The sequence below is a fragment of the Zea mays genome, chromosome 5 (genome assembly GCF_902167145.1).
Source record: "Zea mays cultivar B73 chromosome 5, Zm-B73-REFERENCE-NAM-5.0, whole genome shotgun sequence".
Lineage (NCBI taxonomy): Eukaryota > Viridiplantae > Streptophyta > Magnoliopsida > Poales > Poaceae > Zea > Zea mays.
In genome coordinates, this window is record NC_050100.1 from 4,969,206 (window position 1) to 4,994,956 (window position 25,751).

The following is a 25,751-nucleotide window of genomic DNA, read 5'->3' on the forward strand; positions in this document are numbered from 1 at the left end:
GTTTTCTCAACCTACGTTATACGAAGGGTTCAGATTTATTTTTTGCATATGTACATGAAGGAGGTCTTATGCATAGAATATGTTATCTTTTGAAAATATATATACAGTGAGAATGGTAAAAACATTTCTCAGGAACCTTCTGAATTACTGCACCAAAAGTTCCATCATCAGGAATTCACATATTCTTGGGACGTGGGAGCAAGTTCCTTACTGTCTCCAGATGATGACTGTGAAGCAGAAAGCGCGGTTCCTGTGGTTTGAAAGATTCGTCCAATATTTGTCAGCCCCTAATTCGATCGGATCCTTTTTCATGAAGGAGAAAAGAAAACGATGCTGAACCCAAATTTACAATTGCACCCAAGAAAATATTATTCTAATTCCTAGTATCCTGAACATTTTCGCTCATTCCATTTTTTTTTAAATGCCATGAGCCCCAATCTACCAATTCCACCACATTACATTAGTAGTGGTATAGCAGTACGGGGCAATAAAGGGGGAAAATAGAAGAAGCAGCCGGTCTGTGCCTGTTGTCATGACGACATCGACATCCTGGACATTGCCAGCGGCGTGACCTCGGCGAGTGGCGTTGGCATGGGGCTCGGCACCGGCGACGTCCGGCACACGGGGCACGTCGGGTGGTGGCGGAGCCAGGGGTCGACGCACTCCCGGTGGAACAGGTGGCCGCAGTCGGGCAGCATCCGGAGCACGTCGCCTTTGCCGTAGTTGTCGAGGCAGATGGAGCAGCACGTGCACGTGGAGGTGCCCTTCTTGGTGGCCTTGGCCAGCTTCCTGGCCTCGCCGTACACCACCTCCGGGTACCCTTTGAGCGTGGCCTCGTCGATGCCGAGCTCGACATCGTCGTGCGCCCCTTCGCCGCCGTGGCGCCCGGACGACGGAGCGGCCTCCCCCGCGGCGTCGGCGGGCGCTCGGGTGCAGAAGTAGGAGGCGAGCGTGATGGTGGTGACGAGCAGGAGGATGCCGACGGACACGCCGACGCCGTAGCCGAAGCCGCCGATGCGGTCGGTGCTGAACATGCCGCCGTCCGCCGGTGTTAGCCCCACGGGCGGCGTCCCGCCGGAGCTCATCGCGGCGTGCTGAGCTGAAACTCGGAGAGCTGAGCCAAGCGGCGAGGTACGGACAGTCGGACACGACTAGCGCTCAAGCTCGGCGAGGTGAGGGTAAGGCGTCGGCGTTGGTGTTGGTGCAGACAGCGATCCGTGCCCCTGCTTTGGATCGTTTGGTGCGGTTTTGTTTGGGTTTGAAGGGAGGGGGAGCTTGCGACAGTGCGACGTCAACAATGTGTGCATGTCGCGGAGCTAGCGCCGAACAGGAGATGGGCAGGCGAGGAGCAGGACTGCAGGAGAGGGATGGTCGATGGATGAAGAAGAAACAAGAAAGGGAGGGGGGGCAGTGATCTCGAGGTCAAAGCGTCGCGTTTGCTGTTTTTTATACGCCTGTTTCCTGCTGGTTTTGCTCGCGTGTATTTTCTAATTTGTTTGGAAAAACAAAAACACAGGGTGTCTCCTCATGTGATGTCTCGTATGGTTGTGTTGTTGCAGGGCTTGCTGATTCTGTACAATGGCATCATGTGCGAAGGTTGACTTTCTTTGGTTTACTCTCTCCATCTTAAGCTTAACCGGCCGGCTCGTTTTTTATCCCTAGTTCCAGGTCATTTGAGCTCCGGAGTTCTTTGTGCTGTGTGTCCTGCTTGCTTTTTCTCACTCCTATCTATTCATAAAGGAAACCTTTTGGGTTCTTCTTTTTTTTCTCCCCGAGCTTCAGAAGTCGCGGCCCATTGTCATGCCTCACGTCAGAGTCATCTTTTGCTTAGATTTAGTCAGGGTTGTTTAATCTTACAAGTCTGAAACCACCCTTTCCCTCTCTCCACAGCATCAACAAGTTAACACACACACACACACACTATACAGAGAACCCATCCTGCTACCATATACCGAAAGTTACACGAGAACTGCAGCCATGCATGTGCAAGCGACAGGTGTGGTAAGGATGGCAAAGTTTCTTGCTTGGCAAATGACACATAATTAGGGGACGTCACAAGTTCATCAAGATCCTCTCGCGAACCAGACCTCTTCTCTCCTCTCCTCTACCAAACCTTGCGTCATCTTGCCAAATGCCAATCGATTGAAGCTAGCTTTTTTTTTTTGTAGGTCGCCGCAGCCGATTGGTAGGTACTCTGGAAACCGAATCTTGGTTGCTGTCCAGAATAATGGATCCTTGCTGTTCAGAATAATGAATGGTTTCTGAACTTTTCGTTGCAGCGTCAGGGAAGGTTGGGTTGGGTTGAAGAACGTGTGTGGTCAGTCACTCAGTCTGGAAACTGGAAGGTCAACGTACGGGCAGGAAAAAAAAAGAGAGAGAGGAAGAAAAAAGAGAAGAGGAAGAAGAAGAAGAAGCATATAAACTAGGTCGTTTGGACTTTGATTGATGGAATTTAAGTCGAGTTGTGTGGGTCAATGCATGCAATTGTTTAGTGTATGCCCTAGCATCGATCTACCAGATAGCAGGCACAACCTCCTCCAGCGATGCCCTTCCCCTGGCGCTTCTCTCCCATCCCATCCCTCTCCCTGCCTCCCTGCAGGAGCATCGTCCTCATTCATCCGGTGCTGGTTCAGGTTGGGATTGGATGTCGTACGCACGCATGGAGTATTTTATCCAATCAAAAAATAAGATAGCAGGCTCGTCGTTCTCCCTGAGTCCCTGACCCCGCGAGAGAGCTTGCTACACTACGTACAGCCAGGGCGCAAGGGCTAACTGAACTCAAAGGCATGCGCGTCGCCCGGTCGCCGTCGTCGTGGACTCGCCGGTGCTGGCTTTGAACTCACTTGGCCGCCGCCGCTGCATACCACACGCACGCTTGGGGCGTGGCCCGTGAAGGAGAAAGAGAGACCGCCCGGAATCACAGATTAATGATGTTAATAGAGGAGAGTGTTTTACTGTTAACGTACGTTCATAATCATGAATGCGAGCCGAACTGGATGGATTATGCATGTACGAACTTCTTCAGCCTTGCTCGACCATGAATGAGTTCATCACGGCCTATCTAGGTCAAACTATGAACTTAATGTCCGACGAATTCTTGGTTTCGTACGAACAGATCATGAATTCATGATATATATACAATGGGAGGAATGGACGCAGACAGGTGGAATAGAAGTAGAACGGTGCCGTTATGGGCTGCTACCACTATACGATGCGACGCTGCGTACGTACGTACTGACGCAACAGCATTTAGCAACGTACCACGAGAGAACACATGGGCACGCAGCATGGATCGGCAGAGGTGAGTTGGGGCTTCTATTGTACACTTTCAGAGCATTACCCTAAAAGTTAAATAGATATATTTTATAGAATTTAACGCATCAATAAAAAATTATGCTTCAACGGTAAAGCCCAAATCAAGTGGTTAACTGAAATATATTAATCTGCTTCATTCGTTTTGAAAGGAAAGTTTTATAAAACATTCGTTCGTTTAGATCTAGATATATATGAAGCAGCCCAATAAAGTGATGTACATTTGTGGTACTTCATGAGATAGTCTATATTTTTTTAACAATTTTTTTGTAAAATATAACTCTGCTGGAACAGTTTTTTTTTGTAGCTTGAGCCCTATAATTTAATTTGAGACATTGAGATAAGTTATTGTTGGAGATGCTCTTATAGCAAAAACGAGAAGGGTATATATTATAGCAAAGACACCACGATATAAGTACCCGAGAAAAAATTGCTAGGTGATACTAGATGAGCAACGAGCTAGTGCTGACACCACAGAATATGTCTAAAAGGTCATAATACTGAAAGCCTAATACATAGGATTTTTTATACAGATTCGAATCATATTCCTTGTGATTGGTTGCCAGACCATCCGTATCCAGGCTGACCCGAGCCGTTGACCAGACTTCAGCTAGTGATTGGTTTCCTGCATAATATGGTTCCATCCTGCATGCGTGGAGACAACGCAGATGTTTTTTCACCCACCTGCCCGCATGCACAGAGAAGTGAGCGAGCGGCGTTTCTGGCTGCCCAGGCTCACGTGAGCCACCCACAGCAGGTGCTAGCAACCAATCATGTAGATTATGTGTAAGTCTTCCAGCTGATTATGAATTGCCGTATATAGATGTCATGCAAGATTACGAGCCCTAGCCCAGTGAAGCTAAAAAGTGACCTCCTAGATTTGCTAGTGAGAGAGCCAAAAGTGGATAGGTCCCAGTGGAAGGACATCCCTAAGAGCTTGTTCGGTTAGGGATTGGATTAAGGGAAATTAGAGGGTTTAAATTCACTTCTATTCAAATCCTGCTCAACCTAACCTCTAACTGAAAAAACCATAAGACAGATAAAGGCTGGAAACTCGTGTCGTGAGGATATAAGAACTTGCGCGGGGTCACCGCTACTCTTCCCTCGCACTTCCTAGACCAGAGGATTGCCTCACTTCAAAGACACAAAAACTTCATACAGGAGATGCAGGTCAAACCTAGCATCTATGTGTTTGGTTAGATGTACAAAGAGGAATGGAAGAGGGTGAACACAGTTTCTATAGTGTTTGGATGAGAGTCACGTGAGGACGAGGCAAACACTAGAGTAATTTTTGGTGGTGGCGTGATCCCAAAAAATTGAGTGGATGGTGTCACCCCCGCTTTATGCTAATTTGACCTCAAACCAAACACATCGTAAAGATGCGAGTCAGACCTTACCTAATGGGGTGAGATGCAAGTAGCAAGATGAGATGCGGGTCAATCCTATTCGGCTATTCCCGATGACAACTTAAGGGCAATAGGAAACAAACAAAAAGAATCAAATCGATATAGTAGAAAACTTGTGTAACGGGTGACATTGGTAGGTAGCTCTAGCTTCTACCTAACTTTACAATAAACTAGAAAATGATGTGCGGTGTTGTCGTGCCGCCATGCATCTGGTAAGATGTTCTAATGTAAAAAAAATATGAAGTTTGATATCAACTCACATACATGCCACCTTAGTAGGTCATTTGCAAAATATTAACGATCAGATTTGGAGTTTACTACTTATGTCTCGCTGGTTTAAAATATAAGATCAACACTATAGGTTCATGCTTATATACATCAAAAGATATAGTGTTATTGGTGCTACATGTTTATATACATCAAAAGATGTAGCGCTATCGGTGTTTAATGAAATAGAAAATATAGACATATTACTCTAGTTAAGACCTTCTAAAGTCTATTATTTTACTTCGTCTTCTTGGTTTATCCTGCATCATTTTTTTGCTTTTCCCTTCAGAGTGGATACTCCTGGTTTTCTTCTGTTGTGGAATATCACCATTGTCATCAGTTATTTCATGTTAAGAAAGAGTTTTGTTAGTAATAATAACCTAATGAGATTATAAACGGAGACAAGCCAAGTAAAATTGTTGGCAAGAATAATTTTTGTTTTGAAGGATGTTTACTTATGGCATGGTGCCCAAGGGGGTGACAATAATGAAAAGCAACTACCATTAGATATTCTCCTTTTGAATATATGACGATCACATTGGACCATTACAATGGTTTTGACATGCTATTGTGCTTTCAATAACAGGCAATTGGAAGTGTATTAGTCATATGAGCATTACAATTGAAATTTTGCAATTTACATATATTCTGCATATCCATTTTTAATAAGCTAAATTATGGCTAAAGATCTATGGTATATTAAGAGTTTAGCTCAAAACCAGATAGATTATTTACAATGCAATAAAGCTAATTTGCAAATTTCTAAAATGATTGTTCTGACAATAAAAATCTATGTGCTGATATTAACCGTATTGTATCTCGACATGATATATGTTCACTTTGATAAGGCTAAGGAGCATACTTGTTTGTCATAGTTTGGTCTCCAAAGCTTCTTTTGTTTGAAATCTAAGATTCTTCCCAAATGCTGAAAGGAAGATAATATAATGTGAAGGATTATTTAGAATAACAAGACATAAGATTTTAGAATTATTAGAACAACATGACATAAGCCATTAGTCTCTAGATGCTTTCCAAATGTTGAAATGCAGATAATATGGAGTCAAGGATTATTCAGTAAAATAGGACATATGTTATTATAATTATAATAGAACTCGTGATAAAGAATAGCATCTTAAATCTTTAAAACTTAACCAGTTCTGCTCGCACAAAACTGCATTTGAAACGGTTAGTAAGAACTAAGAACGACTATACATTTTAATATCCAAAATCAGCGGTGGTAGTCCAACATGGAGTACTGATGGATGAGGGTTGTTGTTCTTGACTTTGTGCCTAGGAGGAAAAGTAAATAGATAGTGTCAAACAATGCTTGAGGAATTGCCATGCCAATTTTAATGCAGATTTAAGTGTTCAAATTTTATGGATTTTACTTTGTCCAACGGTACACGAAATAAGAGGATTATTGTGCTGCATAGCTCATAGTCTCTGAACTATGGCTTCATAGGGCATTTATGACATAAGCTATTGAAGTTATTTATAAAAACGGTAAACTAATATGCAATATTTCAATAGACTTAGATATATTTTTTAATCGCAGATCCAACAAATAAGTATAAAGAGAAAGATGGGCAAGAGGAAGCACTTGGAAGCGGGCACCGTGATGGTCGAGTTGCAGAAACAGTCGACGCTCGCTGGTGTAGTTCTCATTCGCTTGGATGTTAAGAAGTAGGTGCTCGTCGAGAATGGAGGAGGTTGTATACAGGAAAAGCACAAGCAACTATTCGTTTCCAAGGACGAAAGATAAGCGATTCTTTTTTACGAGCCAAGAACGTTTCTAGCGGGTGGATGGACAGTGGACACGCGGTAGGTTATAGATTTCTGTAGGAGCTGCTTCTGTAGCCAGCTAGCACATATACTTCTTTATCTTTTTTGTAAGTTACCGTTCGGTTACTATCGTATAACTCTTTTTCCCCAAGCTACATGGACATCTTCACAGGCCAAGTTTAGACCCGAAGTTCATATAGCAAATATTAGTTCTAGCCTCTGGAGCTATACCAAACACCCAAAAAATTTCTTCTATAAGATACAACTTTAGAGTATATCTTCTATGAGATACGCGTCTTTAGAGCACCCATAAAGATACTCCAAACATGACGTCTACCTATATTCCACAACACCCCTTGTGTCTTTGTGCCAACAACCGAGGCGGAAACCATTCAAGCTAATTAACCGAACTCGGCTCGCCCACCCAACGAGGTAAAGAAGGCTCGATGCTAAGTCAACTCATAAGTTGGTTTGGCTCAGCCCACGATCTGCAACCTAATAAATGTTATTTTACAACATGATAAATATTATTGCACTATATATATAATATTAACATTACAAGTAATCCAAATTATAAATGTTATCATCAAAGGTTATTATCAAGGCTAAGAGACAAGCTATCTATCTGTAAAATAAGATAATATTCACTATTATTTGTTATATTAAGGGGGTGTTTGAATACACTAGAGCTAATAGTTAGTGGCTAAAATTAGTTGGAGACATCCAAACATTATAGCTAATATTTTAGCTATTAGCTATTTTTAGTAAATTAGCTACTAGTTAGCTAGCTATTTATTAGCTAGCTAACATTCAAACACTACCTAATTTGTTGATACGGCTAGCGATTCAAAAACGAGTCAGTCAGCTTCGTTCGGCGAGCTAAAAAATACTGGCTAAGCTTCAGCTCTGCCCTCTAACTTATTTTCTAGCCCTTGTGGCAAAGACGTGACATTCATATTCCAGGACATCCTTCGGTTGCATCTAGATCAAAAAAATTCATATTCCACAACACCCTTAAGCCTTGTTCAGTTGCAAGAGAAAGAGGGCTAAAACCCCTTGATTAGTGAGGGATTCAATCCATTTCAATGCAGACACAACCGAACACAAACAAGCCGTGAGGTGTCAACTTCATTAGAAGCTAGCAAACGTATTCGAGCGTAGCTTGCCGAACAAATCTAATTCTGGTGGATCTAACACCCCAAACGCAGAACTTGAACTAACAGATCGAATACTGCACTCTTGTAACCGAAGTATCATCAGGCCAATACAAGCAGGTAAAATTGCCGCAAGCTGCCTACTGCTGGGCGCACTGCACCCTCTGCCCACCGCCTGGCACATCATCATCCTCATCGTAGGCCTCCTGGTGCTGCTGCTGCCGCCTCCGCATCTCCTCTTCGATGTTCACGTCGTATGGCATTGTCTCCTCGCACTCGTCCAGCTCCATATCAGTGTACTGTGATACTGGCTTGAGCGGGAGAACAGCCTCCAGGGTCTTGCACTGCTCCGGGCTCAACGAGTCCGGGAACTCCACCGAGAAGTGGATGTACAGCTTGCCCTTCATGAAGGGCCTCTGATACATGGGCATGCCTTCATCGTTGATTGCCTTGAAAGAATCTGCACAAATTTAAAATAATCAATGAGCATGGGCCAAATCACGAAGGCAGAATCATAATCATACGTCAGAATCACCCACCAGGCTTCACAACTTCGCCGGGGTTCGATTTGATCAGCAGCTGCCTGTTATCCAAGTGAGTCAGAACAAACTGGAAGCCACACAGAGATTCAGTCAAGATCAGTGTGTGCTCGTAGAAGAGGTCATCGCCCTTTCTCTTGAACTTGGGATGCTCCTTCTGCTGGAGAACAAAGATGATATCTCCAGTGGCAGTATCAGGCTGCACACGAGCACAACATAGTTAGAACCCAAGGTTGCACACATTAGTTAGAACAGAAGTTTAGTTTGTGCCAGAGGAATAACTTTAGAACTGAGGACTAAGGAGTCATTACCGCTTCATCAGCTTCGCCAGGGAATGTGATCTTCTGCCCATTCTGCATACCTTTCTCAACTACCACTTCAAGAACTTTCTTCTCCGGCACAACTTTATCACCTTTGCATTGTGGGCATCTATCCTTATCGCTGATGGTCTCTCCGGAACCCTTGCACTCATTGCAAGGATGTTGCATTTGCTGAATCATTCCAGGTCCCAACTGCCGGATTTGGACCTTGAAGCCAGAACCTTGACAACCAGCACACCTCGACGAAGCTCCAGACTTGGAACCCTTACTGCACGATTACAAGCACACAATCAGATCCTAAGAATCTAATATAGAAAGCATATTGTAATTGAGTTTTTGGCATCCTTGTGTTGTGGATTCAGATGACCTACCCATTGCACTTGGAGCAGAGGACATTGCGGGACAGAGAGAGCTTCTTTGATGTGCCATTGTACAAATCCTCCAGAGAAACCTTCAGAGGATGAACCACATCATCTCCCCGTCGTTGCCTTCTGCCCCTACTGCTGCCACCTTTGCACAAGAACAAACAGGGTGAGCCACTATGTAGGCAATTCTTGATCAAATGGCATTGCATCAGTTCTTTTTTTTCTTTTTCTTTTGTAACATACCTCCAAAAGGGCTTCCACCACCAAAGAATGACTGGAATATGTCAAAGGGATCATGCATCCCACCACCGCCTCCCATTCCCTCCTTGAGGGCATCCTCGCCATACTGGTCATAGATCTCTCTCTTTTCAGGGTCGCTGAGGACCTCATAAGCCTGAGCTAGCTCCTTGAACTGAAATAGAAGCATGAAACATTAATTTTTAATCATAAATCAACAGCTCCATTCGACCATTCATACAGCCTTGTAACCAAACATCGTCATACTCATGCAGATTAAGCAAAATGATATATACACACTATCAGGCAAGAGCAAAACACCATCATAGCAACACTAGAATAACAACATATGGGATAAATCATTCTAGGAAATCAAAACGCACTACATATCAGACAAGTAACCACACTGTATATAGATAAGTCATAAGCAGAATGTGTGTATTCACATCTTTCAGGACTAACAAATTCAGGGATTCAAATCAGTTAAATCATAATTTCAGAATCAGTTTGACAATTCGAATGAATAGAGAGAACTACAGCATTCAGTTCAGGAAACTGAACCATGCATGTGCCTATCCACAATTCAAGGACAGTGCATTCATCTAACAACTCAAGGATTCAAATAAGTGGATCAGTTTTTAGAATCAGTATGCCAATTCAAACCGGTAGATCACTATACAGCGTTAGGTAAACTGAACCAAGCATGCCCCTCTGTTCCTCACATAAAGATTGGCAATCATTTTCATCAGAAGATACAGCCTGACCATATTATAGCATCAAACCAACCATCTACTACTATTACACAACAACAGACAGGTCTAACAAGACTTAAGACGATATCAATAAAATATAACTATATAGACACGATGGGATGATATAGAACGAATCAAAAAATCTAGCATTATCAACGAGTTTCTAATAATTAATTACTAACTATCCGACTAACGATACCACATAGAGCTACAATTTCCAGAGGCATGTCCATGAACAGCTCTAGATGCGTCTCCATAGCAGACAACAATCCTAACACTTTCCACGCAACCAATATTCATAACAGTTTCCATGCAACATCTCCTTGCCCATACGAATTCCCTCCACTACCCCAACACATTAAACTCATCTAAATCCACGCCGCCTCAGATCCAAACCACCGCTCCGAACCCACAAGCACCAGCACCATATGAAATCGACCCAGCCAAACCGTCTCAACATCGCCGCAAACCTGACAACCCGCCTACTACTCCCCGCCGCGGACAGGTCGGAGCCAGACGAAATGACCAGCTCGCGCGCTCACCTTCTCGGGGTCGCCGCCCTTGTCGGGGTGGTTCTTGATGGCGGCCTTGCGGTAGGCCTTCTTGAGGTCATCCTGTGACGCGTCCTTGGAAACCCCCAGGATCTCGTAGTACCGGGTGTTGTCGCTCTTCTTCGGCGCGCGGCCGAACATCTCCGAAACCCTAGCCGATTGATCCCACGGAAGGCGTGGTCTCGTACTCTCGTGACAGGGGAAGTTTGTGAGGAGAGAGAGCGGGGGCTAGTTTATATCGTCGGGACGGGTGGTGGAGAGTGAATGCTCTGGAAGCTGCAGGAGGGTGGGGAGGGTGGCGCGCGTCCCGTCAGATGCGGATCGGGCGGTCTTGGCCGGAGCTTCCAGATGCTTCCAGGGTCTTCCTGCGAAAGGGGGCGGAGCTACGGGTAGCGCGTGTTGACGCGACTCGATTCTTGCGTGTGTGTGGCGGTTAGGGATAGGGGTGGGCATTTTAAAACCGAAAACCGAACCCGAACCCGAACCCGAACCGAACCCGAATAGACCGAATTATTGGTCTATTCGGGTTTTCGGGTTCGGGTTCGGTTCCTATATGTGCTATATTTCGGGTTATGGGTTCGGGTTCGGTTCCTAACTTATAAAACCCGAATAGACCTAATAACCCGAAATATAAAAAAGCTCTTAATATGTGATGATATTATTATATGATTTATGAACTTATTAGCTAGAAATAATGATATCATCTAAACGATAGTATATATATCTTTGTATGCTAATTTTTATAGTCACTTGTTGTAGTAATAGTACTTTCAATTAATTATTCATTGTCTATATTTTAACAAAATATACTAGTCTCTCTACAATTTGGGTCTATTCGGTGGACCGAATAGACCGAACCGAAATTGTGAGTCTATTCGGGTTCGGTTCCTAAAATATTTTTGGAAATTTCGGTTCTCATTTTTCAAAACCCGAAATTTCACAAACCCGAATAGACCGAACCGAATTACCCTAATAGACCGAATGCCCAGCCCTAGTTAGGGATGGAGATTTAACCAGGGTTATGGATGGATATGGCTGTGAGTTTCTATTTTAACCTATGGATGATTAACACTTAAGCCGTGATTTATTTATTATTTTTTGCGCAATAGTGTTTTTAAGATATAATAGAATTATTTTGATTAAGTAATTTGGTTGAGAGCATCTCCAATAATACCTTAAATTGGTGCCTCAAATTGAAATATAGAGTTTTATACAGAAAAAACTACTAACACTATCTTATTTTATAAAATTTGGTCAAAAATTATAGGGGTCCTCTCAAACACCTTAAATATATTACACTTTAGGACTTGTTCGGTTATTCCTGTCACATGTGAATTATATGGGATTGGAAAAAATATGAAGGATTTTGACTTGTTCGGGATTTAAATCTATCCAATCCCATCAAATCCACATGGATTGAGAGGAAAGCGAACAAGCCCTTAGTGGGTTGCCCTGTAATCTAAATTTAAGGGATTGTTTGGTTATATAACTAAGGTGCCAAAAATTACCATACAATTATGTCATAGTTACCTAAGGTGCCTAAGGTTAGGCGCTCAAGTTCTATGACACAGTTTGTCATGCCTAAGGTAATCTTGCCACATTTTTACAGGTCATTGACGAGTGGGACCTACACAGCAGGGGAAAAATCTTGACACAATTGTGGCTTCAAATCAAACACATGTCTAATTTGGTCAAACTTATCTAACCTTATGCGTGGCAAACTATGACAATTGAGGCAGCAAACCAAACAACCCCTAAGGCTTTACTGTTAGAGCGGAATATTGTGTCGGTGCTCAAAATCATATAAAATTTACTCGTTTTTAAATTGTAGGGCATTTTTATAGGTCACGCTGTTGGGGATGCTCTAATAATTTATGAAGTGTTTTGTTGCTGCTCAAACTTAAAATACATAGATATAACTCAATTATTACTGGTATTTAATTGCTTATAACTGGATTATTATTTAAAAGTGTACACTATGAAAAACCACGGGTAACCCCAAACTCGACGAGTTTTAAATGGCACCCATGGGTGCGATCACGAGCGGATTTAGGTAGACTTTCACAGGTGTGATCGCGGGCGAGGTTTTGCTCAACCCGACCCATTGTCATTTCTAGCAGATGTGGGGCAGGGCGATGCGGGCACAGGTCTGGTCTCGATTTAGGGTCCGAGCTAGAGGAAAGTGAGCCATCAGTAGAGATGGCAATGGTCCCGATCTCTGATTATTCACATGGAATTCTTTCATTAGATGATGTAGATGGAGAAGTGTCTTCCCTCGTATGGATGTAATCGGGGGAAATTCTCCTCCGACGGGTAAACGGGGATAGGGACGGGGAAGTATTTTCCACACCTGTTCCCCGTGTGGACATATTAACCTTGTACGTGACAATGTTTTCGTGTAATAGTTAATAATAAAAATAAATATTTACCTTATCAAGAGATCATCTATTGTACAAATGTATTTATTTGATGTATACATAATGGTTTCTTAGATCTGACAATGTGTATAGTGACAATGTTTTACATTAATAACAACGAACATACGTCTTAATTATGACTTAAGCAGAGATAGAGATCCCGTGGGGGATTTATCCCTGTGGTGAGCGGGATCGGGAAGAAATATCTCCGCAAGAATTTATGGAGATTCCTATAGAAAAAACATCATAGGGACGAGAATAGGAAGATACTTTCCGTGGGGGAAATTCTCGTTGTCATCCCTAGCCACGAGCCATCTAATGAGGAGATTAGCACATTTTGGAAACTAGAAATGACCTTTTGTGATTCCCGTCTTGAGGAGGAGGTGGCGAAAGATGTAGAGTACACTTCTCGCTGCACATGAACGAAATAATATAATGTGGTACCCCTTTTATGGAGGAATCATTTTCTCTCGAATCACGTCCAGAAGTTCATATATGGGGCTAGGTTACGACATGTCCCGTACGTTAGTAACTCATTTGCAACTACATTCACGTATGTAATCGCAGGACCAAGCTATGTAGAACGCTGCGAATATATATGCACCCATGAAAATTTATAAAACCAGTGATTTGGACCAATTTTTCACTATATATGCATCACCTATTGTTTGACACCAAAAAGAGAGGGTGGACGGTCCGGCCCTGTGGCCGGACGGTCCACAGTCCGGACGGTCCGCGCCTTTGGCCGGACAGTCCGCGCATGCGCAGAACAGATTAGGGTTCCGAGTTTTTTACTGTGTTTGTTGGCTAGATTCTCGGAATTAGCTCGAGAAGTTTGTTTGTAAAGGGTCCAGCCTCCCTCCTCTATAAATAGAGAGGTATACGGTCGATTTGTGATAATCAATCGAATCAATACAACTTCTATTTTGTGTTTATTTCCAGTACAATTAGGAGTAGTTCTAGTCTAGTTCTAGTTTAGCCTCTCGATCCCCAAATTCTCCGCTTCTCTTCGACTCTACGCCGATTAGAAGAGTCTAGGTCGGCCTGTCGAGCCTAGACATCATCTAGGATCTCTCCTCCCCGACGGGGTCCTCCCGGGAGCGAGGTCCAGGCCGCCGCCGGCGACTTCCGTCGCCCCTGCATACGCGCGGACCATCCGGCCCCCAGGGCGCGGACCGTCCGGCCGTCAGGCAGAGGACCCTAGCCCTGCGCCAGGCCGCGGACCGTCCGCGCCTGACCAGAGAGCACCGCCACGGTTCTTGTTGAGTGTTTGGCGCTCCGAAAAGGCGTCGACATACTTTTTGGTGACTCCGCTGGGGACAACACATCTAGACCTATCAAATCGGCCCTCAATGGCCGGTTCAAAGGATAGCTCTGAAGTTTCCACCAGCAATATCATCACACCGACATGGGAAAACTGAAAGTCGCCTAGAGGGGGGGTGAATAGGGCAAAACTGAAATTTACAAAGATAAACACAAGCAAATCACTCTCTCTAGTCACTATGGTGTTGTGTAGAATTTGGAGAGGATTTGATCTATTTGGTGTGTCTAGAATTGAATGCTAGAGCTCTTGTAGTAGTTGGGAAGTGGAAAACTTGGATGCAATGAATGGTGGGGTGGTTGGGGTATTTATAGCCCCAACCACCAAATGTGGCCGTTGCTGGAAGCTCTCTGTTCGATGGCGCACCGGACAGTCCGGTGCACACCGGACAGTCCGGTGCCCCCTGCCACGTCATCATTGCCGTTGGATTCTGACCGTTGAAGTTCTGACTTGTGGGCCCGCCCGGGTGTCCGGTGTACACCGGACATCAACTGTTCATTGTCCGGTGCACCGGTATGGGCGCGCCTGCCGACTGCGCGCGCAGAGCGCGCATTGAATGCGCCTGCAGGTGACCGTTGGCGCGGAAGTAGCCGTTGCTCCGTGGTTCACCGGACAGTCCGGTGCACACCGGACAGTCCGGTGAATTATAGCGGAGCGGCTTGAACTAAAGTCCGAGGCTGGCGAGTTCCTGAGGCCGACCTCCCATGGCGCACCGGACACTGTCCGGTGTACACCGGACAGTCCGGTGAATTATAGCGGAGTCGCCTCTGGAAATTCCCGAAGGTGGCGAGTTTGAGTCTGAGTTCCCCTGGTGCACCGGACATGTCCGGTGGCACACCGGACAGTCCGGTGCGCCAGACCAGGGGTGCCTTCGGTTGCCCCTTTGCTCTTTTGTTGAATCCAAAACTTGGTCTTTTTATTGGCTGAGTGTGAACCTTTTACACCTGTGTAATCTATACACTTGGGCAAACTAGTTAGTCCAATTGTTTGTGTTGGGCAATTCAACCACCAAAATTATATAGGAACTAGGTGTAAGCCTAATTCCCTTTCAATCTCCCCCTTTTTGGTGATTGATGCCAACACAAACCAAAGCAAATATAGAAGTGCATAATTGAACTAGTTTGCATAAAGTAAGTGTAAAGGTTGCTTAGATTTTGAGCCAATATAAATACTTACAAGATATGCATGGATTGTTTCTTACTTATAACATTTTGGACTACGCTTGCACCACATGTTTTGTTTTTGCAAACTCTTTTTGTAAATCATTTTCAAAGTTCTTTTGCAAATAGTCAAAGGTAAGTGAGTAAGAATTTTGCAAAGCGTTTTCAAGATTTGAAATTTTCTCACCCTATTTCAAATGCTTTTCTTTTGACTAAACAAAACTCCCCCTAAAGGAGATCCTCCTCTTAGTGTTCAAGAGGGTTTTGATATATCATTTTGAAATACAACTTTCTCCCTCTTTTGAACACAGTAGGATACCAATTGAAAAATACTTTTGGAAAGTATTAGATTTTTGAAATTGGTGATGGTGGTGGTGCGGTCCTTTTGCTTTGGGCTCATTTCTCCCCCTTTTTGGCATGAATCGCCAAAAACGGAATCATTAGAGCCCTAGAAGTGCTTTCTTCCCCTTTGGTAATGAATAAATGAGTTAAGATTATACCAAAGACGAAGTCCTTTTGCTTGGTGCTCATGTTTTCTCCCCCTAGAACGGAGAGTGCTTGGAGCGACGGCGAAGGATGAGTTACGTAGTGGAAGCCTTTGTCTTCGCCGAAGACTCCAATTCCCTTTCAAGACACCTGTGACTTGGTTTGAAGTAGACTTAAAAACATATTAGTCATAGCATATGAAAGAGATATGATCAAAGGTATATAGAAGAGCAATGTGTGCAAATTTAACAAAAGAAGTTCCTAGAATCAAGAATATTGAGCTCATGCCTAAGTTTGTTAAAAGATTGTTCATCAAGAGGCTTGGTAAAGATATCGGCTAATTGATCTTTAGTATTAATGTATGAAATCTCGATATCTCCCTTTTGTTGGTGATCCCTCAAAAAGTGATACCGAATGGCTATGTGTTTAGTGCGGCTATGCTCGACGGGATTGTCGGCCATTTTGATTGCACTCTCATTGTCACATAGCAGAGGGACTTTGGTTAACCTGTAACCGTAGTCCCGCAGGGTTTGCCTCATCCAAAGCAATTGCGCGCAACAATGGCCTGCGGCAATGTACTCGGCTTCGGCGGTGGAAAGAGCGACCGAATTTTGCTTCTTTGAAGCCCAAGACACCAAGGATCTTCCCAAGAACTGGCAAGTCCCCGATGTGCTCTTCCTATTGATTTTGCACCCCGCCCAATCGGCATCCGAATAACCAATCAAATCAAATGTGGATCCCCTAGGATACCAAAGCCCAAACTTAGGAGTATAAGCCAAATATCTCAAGATTCGTTTCACGGCCGTAAGGTGAGCTTCCTTAGGGTCGGCTTGGAATCTTGCACACATGCATACGGAAAGCATAATATCCGGTCGAGATGCACATAAGTAGAGTAAAGAACCTATCATCGACCGGTATACCTTTTGATCCACGGACTTACCTCCCGTGTCGAGGTCGAGATGCCCATTGGTTCCCATGGGTGTCTTGATGGGCTTGGCATCCTTCATCCCAAACTTGTTTAGAATGTCTTGAGTATACTTCGTTTGGCTAATGAAGGTGCCCTCTTGGAGTTGCTTCACTTGGAATCCTAAGAAATACTTCAACTCCCCCATCATTGACATCTCGAATTTCTGTGTCATGATCCTACTAAACTCTTCACATGTAGACTCGTTAGTAGACCCAAATATAATATCATCAACATAAATTTGGCATACAAACAAGTCATTTTCAAGAGTTTTAGTAAAGAGTGTAGGATCGGCTTTACCGACTTTGAAACCATTAGCAATAAGGAAATCTCTAAGACATTCATACCATGCTCTTGGGGCTTGCTTGAGCCCATAAAGCGCCTTAGAGAGCCTATAGACATGGTTAGGATACTCACTGTCTTCAAAGCCGGGAGGTTGCTCAACATAGACCTCTTCCTTGATTGGTCCATTGAGGAAGGCACTTTTCACGTCCATTTGATAAAGCTTAAAGCCATGGTAAGTAGCATAGGCCAATAATATGCGAATTGACTCAAGCCTAGCTACGGGTGCATAGGTTTCACCGAAATCCAAACCTTCGACTTGTGAATATCCCTTGGCCACGAGTCGAGCTTTGTTCCTTGTCACCACACCATGCTCATCTTGCTTGTTGCGGAAGACCCATTTGGTTCCTACAACATTTTGATTAGGACGTGGAACTAAATGCCATACCTCATTCCTCGTGAAGTTGTTGAGCTCCTCTTGCATCGCCACTACCCAATCCGAATCTTGGAGTGCTTCCTCTATCTTGTGAGGCTCAATAGAGGAAACAAAAGAGTAATGTTCACAAAAATGTGCAACCCGAGATCGAGTAGTTACCCCTTATGAATGTCGCCGAGGATGGTGTCGACGGGGTGATCTCGTTGGATTGCTTGGTGGACTCTTGGGTGTGACGGCCTTTGCTCTTCATCCTCCTTGTCTTCCTCATTTGCATCTCCCCCTTGATCACTGCCATCATCGTGAGGTGGCTCATTTGCTTGATCTTCTACTTCATCAACTTGAGCCTCTTCCTCATTTTGTGTTGGTGGAGATGCTAGCGTGGAGGAGGATGGTTGATCTTGTGCATGTGGAGGCTCTTCGGATTCCTTAGGACATACATCCCCAATGGACATGTTCCTTAGCGCTATGCATGGAGCCTGTTCTTCATCTATCTCATCAAGATCAACTTGCTCTACTTGAGAGCCGTTAGTTTCATCAAACACAACGTCACATGAGACTTCAACTAGTCCAGTGGACTTGTTAAAGATCCTATATGCCCTTGTGTTTGAGTCATAACCAAGTAAAAAGCCTTCTACAGTTTTAGGAGCAAACTTAGATTTTCTACCTCTTTTAACAAGAATAAAACATTTGCTACCAAAAACTCTAAAATATGAAATGTTGGGCTTTTTACCGGTTAGGAGTTCATATGATGTCTTCTTGAGGATTCGGTGAAGATATAACCGGTTGATGGCGTAGCAAGCGGTGTTGACCGCCTCCGCCCAAAACCGGTCCGAAGTCTTGTACTCATCAAGCATGGTCCTTGCCATGTCCAATAGAGTTCGATTCTTCCTCTCCACTACACCATTTTGTTGTGGCGTGTAGGGAGAAGAGAACTCATGCTTGATGCCCTCCTCCTCAAGGAAGCCTTCAATTTGAGAGTTCTTGAACTCCGTCCCGTTGTCGCTTCTTATTTTCTTGATCCTTAAGCCGAACTCATTTTGAGCCCGTCTCAAGAATCCCTTTAAGGTCTCTTGGGTTTGAGATTTTTCCTGTAAAAAGAATACCCAAGTGAAGCGAGAATAATCATCCACAATAACTAGACAGTACTTACTCCCGCCGATGCTTATGTAAGTGATCGGGCCGAATAGATCCATGTGTAGGAGCTCCAGTGGCCTGTCAGTCGTCATTATGTTCTTGTGTGGATGATGAGTGCCAACTTGCTTCCCTGCTTGGCATGCGCTACAAATCCTGTCTTTCTCAAAATGAACATTTGTTAATCCTAAAATGTGTTCTCCCTTTAGAAGCTTGTGAAGATTCTTCATCCCAACATGGGCTAGTCGGCGGTGCCAGAGCCAACCCATGTTAGTCTTAGCAATTAAGCAAGTGTCAAGTTCAGCTCTATCAAAATCTACCAAGTATAGCTGACCCTCTAACACTCCCTTAAATGCTATTGAATCATCACTTCTCCTAAAGACAGTGACACCTATATCAGTAAATAGACAGTTGTAGCCCATTTGACATAATTGGGATACAGAAAGCAAATTGTAATCTAAAGAATCAACAAGAAAAACATTGGAAATAGAATGGTCAGGAGATATAGCAATTTTACCCAATCCTTTGACCAAACCTTGATTTCCATCCCCGAATGTGATAGCTCGTTGGGGATCTTGGTTTTTCTCATATGAGGAGAACATCCTTTTCTCCCCTGTCATGTGGTTTGTGCACCCGCTGTCGAGTATCCAACTTGAGCCCCCGGATGCATAAACCTACAAAACAATTTTAGTTCTTGACTTTAGGTACCCAAATGGTTTTGGGTCCTTTGGTATTAGACACAAGAACTTTGGGTACCCAAACACAAGTCCTTGACCCCTTGTGCTTGCCCCCAACATATTTGGCAACTACTTTGCCGGATTTGTTAGTCAACACATAAGAAGCATCAAAAGTTTTAAATGAAATATCATGATCATTTGATGCATTAGGAGTTTTCTTTCTAGGCAACTTGGCACGGGTTGGTTGCCTAGAGCTAGATGTCTCACCCTTATACATAAAAGCATGATTAGGGCCAGAGTGAGACTTCCTAGAATGAATTTTCCTAATTTTGCTCTCGGGATAACCGGCAGGGTACAAAATGTAGCCCTCGTTATCCTGAGGCATGGGAGCCTTGCCCTTAACAAAGTTAGACAAGTTCTTAGGAGGGGCATTAAGTTTGACACTGTCTCCCCTTTGGAAGCCAATGCCATCCTTGATGCCAGGGCGTCTCCCATTATAAAGCATACTACGAGCAAATTTAAATTTTTCATTCTCCAAGTTATGCTCGGCAATTTTAGCATCTAGTTTTGCTATATGATCATTTTGTTGTTTAATTAAGGACATGTGATCATGAATAGCATTAACATCAATATCTCTACATCTATCACAAATAGACACATGCTCAACAATAGATGTAGAGGGTTTGCAAGATTTTAATTCTACAACCTTAGCTTGTAATATGTCATTTTTAGTTCTAAGGTCGGAAATAGTAGCATTGCAAACATCAAAATCTTTAGCCTTAGCAATTAAATTTTCATTCTCTAATCTAAGGCTAGCAAGAGATACATTCAATTCATCAATCTTAGCAAGCAAGTCAACATTATCATCTCTAAGATTGGGAATTGAAATATTACAAACATGTGAATCAACCTTAGTATTTAAGATAGCATTTTCATTTCTAAGGTTGTCAATCATCTCACGACAAGTGCTTAGCTCACTAGATAATTTTTCACATTTCTCAATTTCAAGAGCATAAGCCTTTTTAACCTTAACATGTTTTTTGTTTTCTTTAATTAGACAATCCTCTTGGGAATCCAAAAGGTCATCCTTTTCATGAATAGCACTAACTAATTCATTCAATTTTTCCTTTTGAGCTATGTTAAGGTTGGCAAAAAGGGAACGCAAATTATCTTCCTCATCACTAGCATTGTCATCACTAGAAGATTCATATTTAGTGGAGGATTTAGATTTAACCTTCTTTTTGCCGTCCTTGGCCATGAGGCACTAGTGGCCGACGTTGGGGAAGAGGAGTCCCTTGGTGACGGCGATGTTGGCGGCGTCCTCGTCGTCGGAGGAGTCGCTAGAGCTTTCGTCGGAGTCCCACTCTCGACAAACATGGGCATCGCCGCCCTTCTTCTTGTAGTACCTCTTCTTCTCCTTTCTTCTCCCCTTCTTGTCGTCGCCCCTGTCACTATCACTTGATAATGGACATTTAGCAATAAAGTGACCGGGCTTACCACACTTGTAGCAAACCTTCTTGGAGCGGGACTTGTAATCTTTCCCTCTCCTTTGCTTGAGAATTTGGCGGAAGCTCTTGATGACGAGCGCCATCTCCTCATTGTCTAGCTTGGAGGCGTCTATTGGTTGTCTACTTGGTGTAGACACCTCCTTCTTCTCCTCCGTTGCCTTGAATGCAACGGGTTGGGCTTCGGATGGGTCGCCAAGCTCGTTGATTTTCCTCGAGCCTTCTATCATGCACTCAAAACTTACAAAATGCCCGATAACTTCCTCGGGGGTCATTTTAGTATATCTAGGATTACCACGAATCAATTGAACTTGAGTGGGATTAAGAAAAATGAGAGATCTTAAAATAACATTTACCACTTCGTGATCATCCCACTTCTTGCTCCCGAGGTTGCGCACTTGGTTCACCAAAGTCTTGAGCCGGTTGTACATGTGTTGTGGCTCCTCCCCTTTGCGAAGCCGGAACCGACCGAGCTCCCCCTCGATCGTTTCCCGCTTGGTGATCTTGGTGAGCTCATCTCCTTCGTGCGCGGTTTTGAGCACATCCCAAATCTCCTTAGCGTTCTTCAACCCTTGTACTTTGTTATACTCCTCTCTACTTAGAGAGGCGAGGAGTATTGTTGTTGCTTGAGAGTTGAAGTGCTCGATTTGGGCCACCTCATCCTCATCATAGTTCTCATCCCCTACTGACGGTACCTGTGCACCAAACTCAACAACATCCCATATACTTTTGTGGAGCGAGGTTAGATGAAATCGCATTAAATCGCTCCACCTAGCGTAATCTTCACCATCAAAAGTTGGTGGTTTGCCTAATGGGACGGAAAGTAAAGGTGTATGTTTGGAAATGCGAGGGTAGCGTAGGGGAATCTTACTATACTTCTTGCGCTCTTGGCGCTTAGAAGTGACGGAGGGCGCATCGGAGTCGGAGGTCGATGTTGATGAAGTGTCGGTCTCGTAGTAGACCACTTTCCTCATCCTCTTGTGCTTGTCGCCTTTCCGATGCGGCTTGTGGGAAGAAGATTTTTCCTTCTTCTCTTTGTGGTGAGAAGAAGATTTCTTCTCCTTCCCTTTGTTGGAGGAGCTCTTCTTCTTCTCCCTCCTTTTGGTGTGGGACTCTTCCGATGAAGTGCTCCCTTGGCTTGTAGTGGGCTTTTCGCCGGTCTCCATCTCCTTCTTGGCGTGATCTCCCGACATCACTTCGAGCGATTAGGCTCTAATGAAGCACCGGGCTTTGATACCAATTGAAAGTCGCCTAGAGGGGGGGTGAATAGGGCAAAACTGAAATTTACAAATATAAACACAAGCAAATCACTCTCTCTAGTCACTATGGTGTTGTGTAGAATTTGGAGAGGATTTGATCTATTTGGTGTGTCTAGAATTGAATGCTAGAGCTCTTGTAGTAGTTGGGAAGTGGAAAACTTGGATGCAATGAATGGTGGGGTGGTTGGGGTATTTATAGCCCCAACCACCAAATGTGGCCGTTGCTGGAAGCTCTCTGTTCGATGGCGCATCGGACAGTCCGGTGCCCCCTGCCACGTCATCATTGCCGTTGGATTCTGACCGTTGAAGTTCTGACTTGTGGGCCCGCCCGGGTGTCCGGTGTACACCGGACATCAACTGTTCATTGTCCGGTGCACCGGTATGGGCGCGTCTGCCGACTGCGCGCGCAGAGCGCGCATTGAATGCGCCTGCAGGTGACCGTTGGCGCGGAAGTAGCCGTTGCTCCGTGGTTCACCGGACAGTCCGGTGCACACCGGACAGTCCGGTGAATTATAGCGGAGCGGCTTGAACTAAAGTCCGAGGCTGGCGAGTTCCTGAGGCCGACCTCCCATGGCGCACCGGACACTGTCCGGTGTACACCGGACAGTCCGGTGAATTATAGCGGAGTCGCCTCTGGAAATTCCCGAAGGTGGCGAGTTTGAGTCTGAGTTCCCCTGGTGCACCGGACATGTCCGGTGGCACACCGGACAGTCCGGTGCGCCAGACCAAGGGTGCCTTCGGTTGCCCCTTTGCTCTTTTGTTGAATCCAAAACTTGGTCTTTTTATTGGCTGAGTGTGAACCTTTTACACCTGTGTAATCTATACACTTGGGCAAACTAGTTAGTCCAATTGTTTGTGTTGGGCAATTCAACCACCAAAATTATATAGGAACTAGGTGTAAGCCTAATTCCCTTTCAAAAACTTGTCGGCTGAAGAACAACTCCTGTTCGAGGAGCGCCAGGAGCAGCTGATCCAAGAAGCAAAGGCGAAGTTCCTGGCCGACTTCAAAGTGGACAGGAACAACAAAGTCGTTCGGCAACGAGCGACAGATCTGGCTTCGCTCCGACCTATTACGATTACCCCCAATGTAAGTGGCACCAACGAACTCCAATCTCTTATGGGATATACAAAATGATCATGAAAGGCTAGTGCGTGTGCTTGATAAGTCTACTATGGCAAATCTTCCTTCGCACGATGTTGAATTGAGGGAGTACACACATAATTCATCGGCTACAGGTTGTCACGACCAGTCACAACCCCTTTATGGGATGCCGATGGACATGTACCTTAGGCAACGACAGCCTCCCACGCACATCGGCGATAAATTTGCCGATCTGCGCATGTCCGGACCGTCCACACGTGGGCGCGGACCGTCCGGGCCAGCGGCGGTTGTCGGGGACCGTAATTAGGGGTACCCCAAGACTCCTAAACTCGGCTGGTAATCACCATCAGCACAAAGCTGCAAAGGCCTGATGGGCGCAATTCAGGTCAAGGCTTCATCCACTCAAGGGACGCGATCTTGCCTCGCCCAAGCCCAGCCTCGGACAGGAACAGTAGACCCAGGTGGATTCACGCCTCGCCCGAGAGCCTCCTCAAGCAACGGGCGCACCTTCGACTCGCCCGAGGCCCAGCTCGGGCAGGCTTCGCGGAGAAGCAACCTTGGCCAGATCGCCACACCAACCGACCGCATCGCAGGAGCATTCAATGCAAGGATCGCCTGACACCTTATCCTGACGCGCGTTCCACAGTCGACAGGGCCGAAGTGACCGCAGTTGAAAGGGAATTAGGCTTACACCTAGTTCCTATATAATTTTGGTGGTTGAATTGCCCAACACAAATAATTGGACTAACTAGTTTGCCCAAGTGTATAGAATGTACAGGTGCAAAAGGTTCACACTCAGCCAAAAGACCAAGTTCTGGATTCAACAAAGGAGCAAGGTGGCAACCGAAGGCCCTCTGGTCTGGGGGCACCGGACTGTCCGGTGTTCACCGGACAGTGTCCGGTGCACCAGAGGACTCCAACTCCAAACTCGCCACCTTCGGGAATTTCCAGAGGCACTCGCGCTATAATTCACCGGACTGTCCGGTGTACACCGGACAGTGTCCGGTGCGCCAAGGGAGGTCAGCCTCAGGAACTCGCCAGCTTCGGGAAACTCCAACGGCTAGTCCGCTAAAATTCACCGGACTGTCCGGTGTGCACCGGACTGTCCGGTGCATCTCCTGAGCAACGGCTATCTCCGCGCCAACGGCTCTCTGCCGCGCATTTAATGCGCGCTCTGCGCGCGCAGATGTCAGGCGCGCCCACTCCGGCACACCGGACAAGGAACAGTGCATGTCCGGTGTGCACCGGACACCCAGGCGGGCCCACAAGTCAGCAGCTCCAACGGCTAGAATCCAACGGCAGTGATGACGTCGCAGGGGGCACCGGACTGTCCGGTGTGCACCGGACTGTCCGGTGTGCCATCGAACAGACAGAATTCCCAACGGCCATATTTGGTGGTTGGGGCTATAAATACCCCAACCACCCCACCATTCATTGCATCCAAGTTTTCCACTTCCCAACTACTACAAGAGCTCTAGCATTCAATTCTAGACACACCAAAGAGATCAAATCCTCTCCAAATTCCACACAACACAATAGTGACTAGAGAGAGTGATTTGCTTGTGTTCTTTCGAGCTCTTGCGCTTGGATTGCTTTCTCCGTTCTTGATTCTTTCATTGCGATCAAACTCACTTGTAATTGAGACAAGAGACACCAAACTTGTGGTGGTCCTTGTGGGAACTTTGTGTTCCAAGTAATTGAGAAGAGAAAGCTCACTCGGTCCGTGGGATCGTTTGAGAGAGGGAAGGGTTGAAAGAAACCCGGCCTTTGTGGCCTCCTCAACGGGGAGTAGGTTTGCAAGAACCGAACCTCGGTAAAACAAATCTCCGTGTCTCACTTACTTATTCGCTTGGGATTTGTTTTGCGCCCTCTCTCGCGGACTCGTTTCTTTATTACTAACGCTAACCCGGCTTGTAGTTGTGTTTATATTTGTAAATTTCAGTTTCGCCCTATTCACCCCCCCTCTAGGCGACTATCAATTGGTATCAGAGCCCGGTTCTTCATTAGAGCCTAACCGCTCGAAGTGATGTCGGGAGATCACGCCAAGAAGGAGATGGAGACCGGCGAAAAGCCCACTACAAGCCACGGGAGCACTTCATCGGAAGAGTCCCGCACCAAGAGGAAGGAAAAGAAGAAGAGCTCCTCCAACAAAGGGAAGGAGAAGAAATCTTCTTCGCACCACAAAGAGAAGAAGGAGAGATCTTCCTCCCACAAGCCACATCGGAGAGGGGACAAGCACAAAAGGATGAGAAAAGTGGTCTACTACGAGACCGACACTTCATCAACATCGACCTCCGACTCCGATGCGCCCTCCGTAACTTCTAAA

At 45.1% G+C, this 25,751-nt stretch overlaps 2 protein-coding genes across 2 annotated transcripts; both read right to left on the reverse strand.

The window, feature by feature from the left end:
• Window positions 1–148: 148 nt before the first annotated feature.
• On the reverse strand, window positions 149–1,641 carry LOC103625820 (RING-H2 finger protein ATL70). The gene has a single exon (XM_008646219.3). The coding sequence runs from the start codon at window positions 1,083–1,085 to the stop codon at window positions 531–533; it is 555 nt and encodes a 184-aa protein (XP_008644441.1). The 5' UTR covers window positions 1,086–1,641; the 3' UTR covers window positions 149–530.
• A 6,227-nt stretch (window positions 1,642–7,868) lies between these two features.
• Window positions 7,869–10,879, reverse strand: LOC100283585 (dnaJ protein). Its single transcript, NM_001156486.2, has 6 exons — window positions 10,677–10,879; window positions 9,389–9,557; window positions 9,152–9,290; window positions 8,772–9,048; window positions 8,461–8,659; window positions 7,869–8,381 (listed from the first exon to the last, which is right to left on the reverse strand). The coding sequence occupies exons 1-6, from the start codon at window positions 10,824–10,826 to the stop codon at window positions 8,062–8,064; spliced, it is 1,254 nt and encodes a 417-aa protein (NP_001149958.2). The 5' UTR covers window positions 10,827–10,879; the 3' UTR covers window positions 7,869–8,061.
• Window positions 10,880–25,751: the final 14,872 nt, after the last annotated feature.

Coding starts and splice junctions, on each gene's coding strand:
- LOC103625820 (XM_008646219.3), bottom strand. CDS start 1,085: ATGAGCTCCGGCGGGACGCCGCCCGTGGGGCTAACACCGGCGGACGGC.
- LOC100283585 (NM_001156486.2), bottom strand. CDS start 10,826: ATGTTCGGCCGCGCGCCGAAGAAGAGCGACAACACCCGGTACTACGAG. Junction 9,049..9,151: donor CTCTGCTCCAAGTGCAATGG/GTAGGTCATCTG, acceptor GTAATCGTGCAG/TAAGGGTTCCAAGTCTGGAG. Junction 8,660..8,771: donor CTGGCGAAGCTGATGAAGCG/GTAATGACTCCT, acceptor GCTCGTGTGCAG/CCTGATACTGCCACTGGAGA.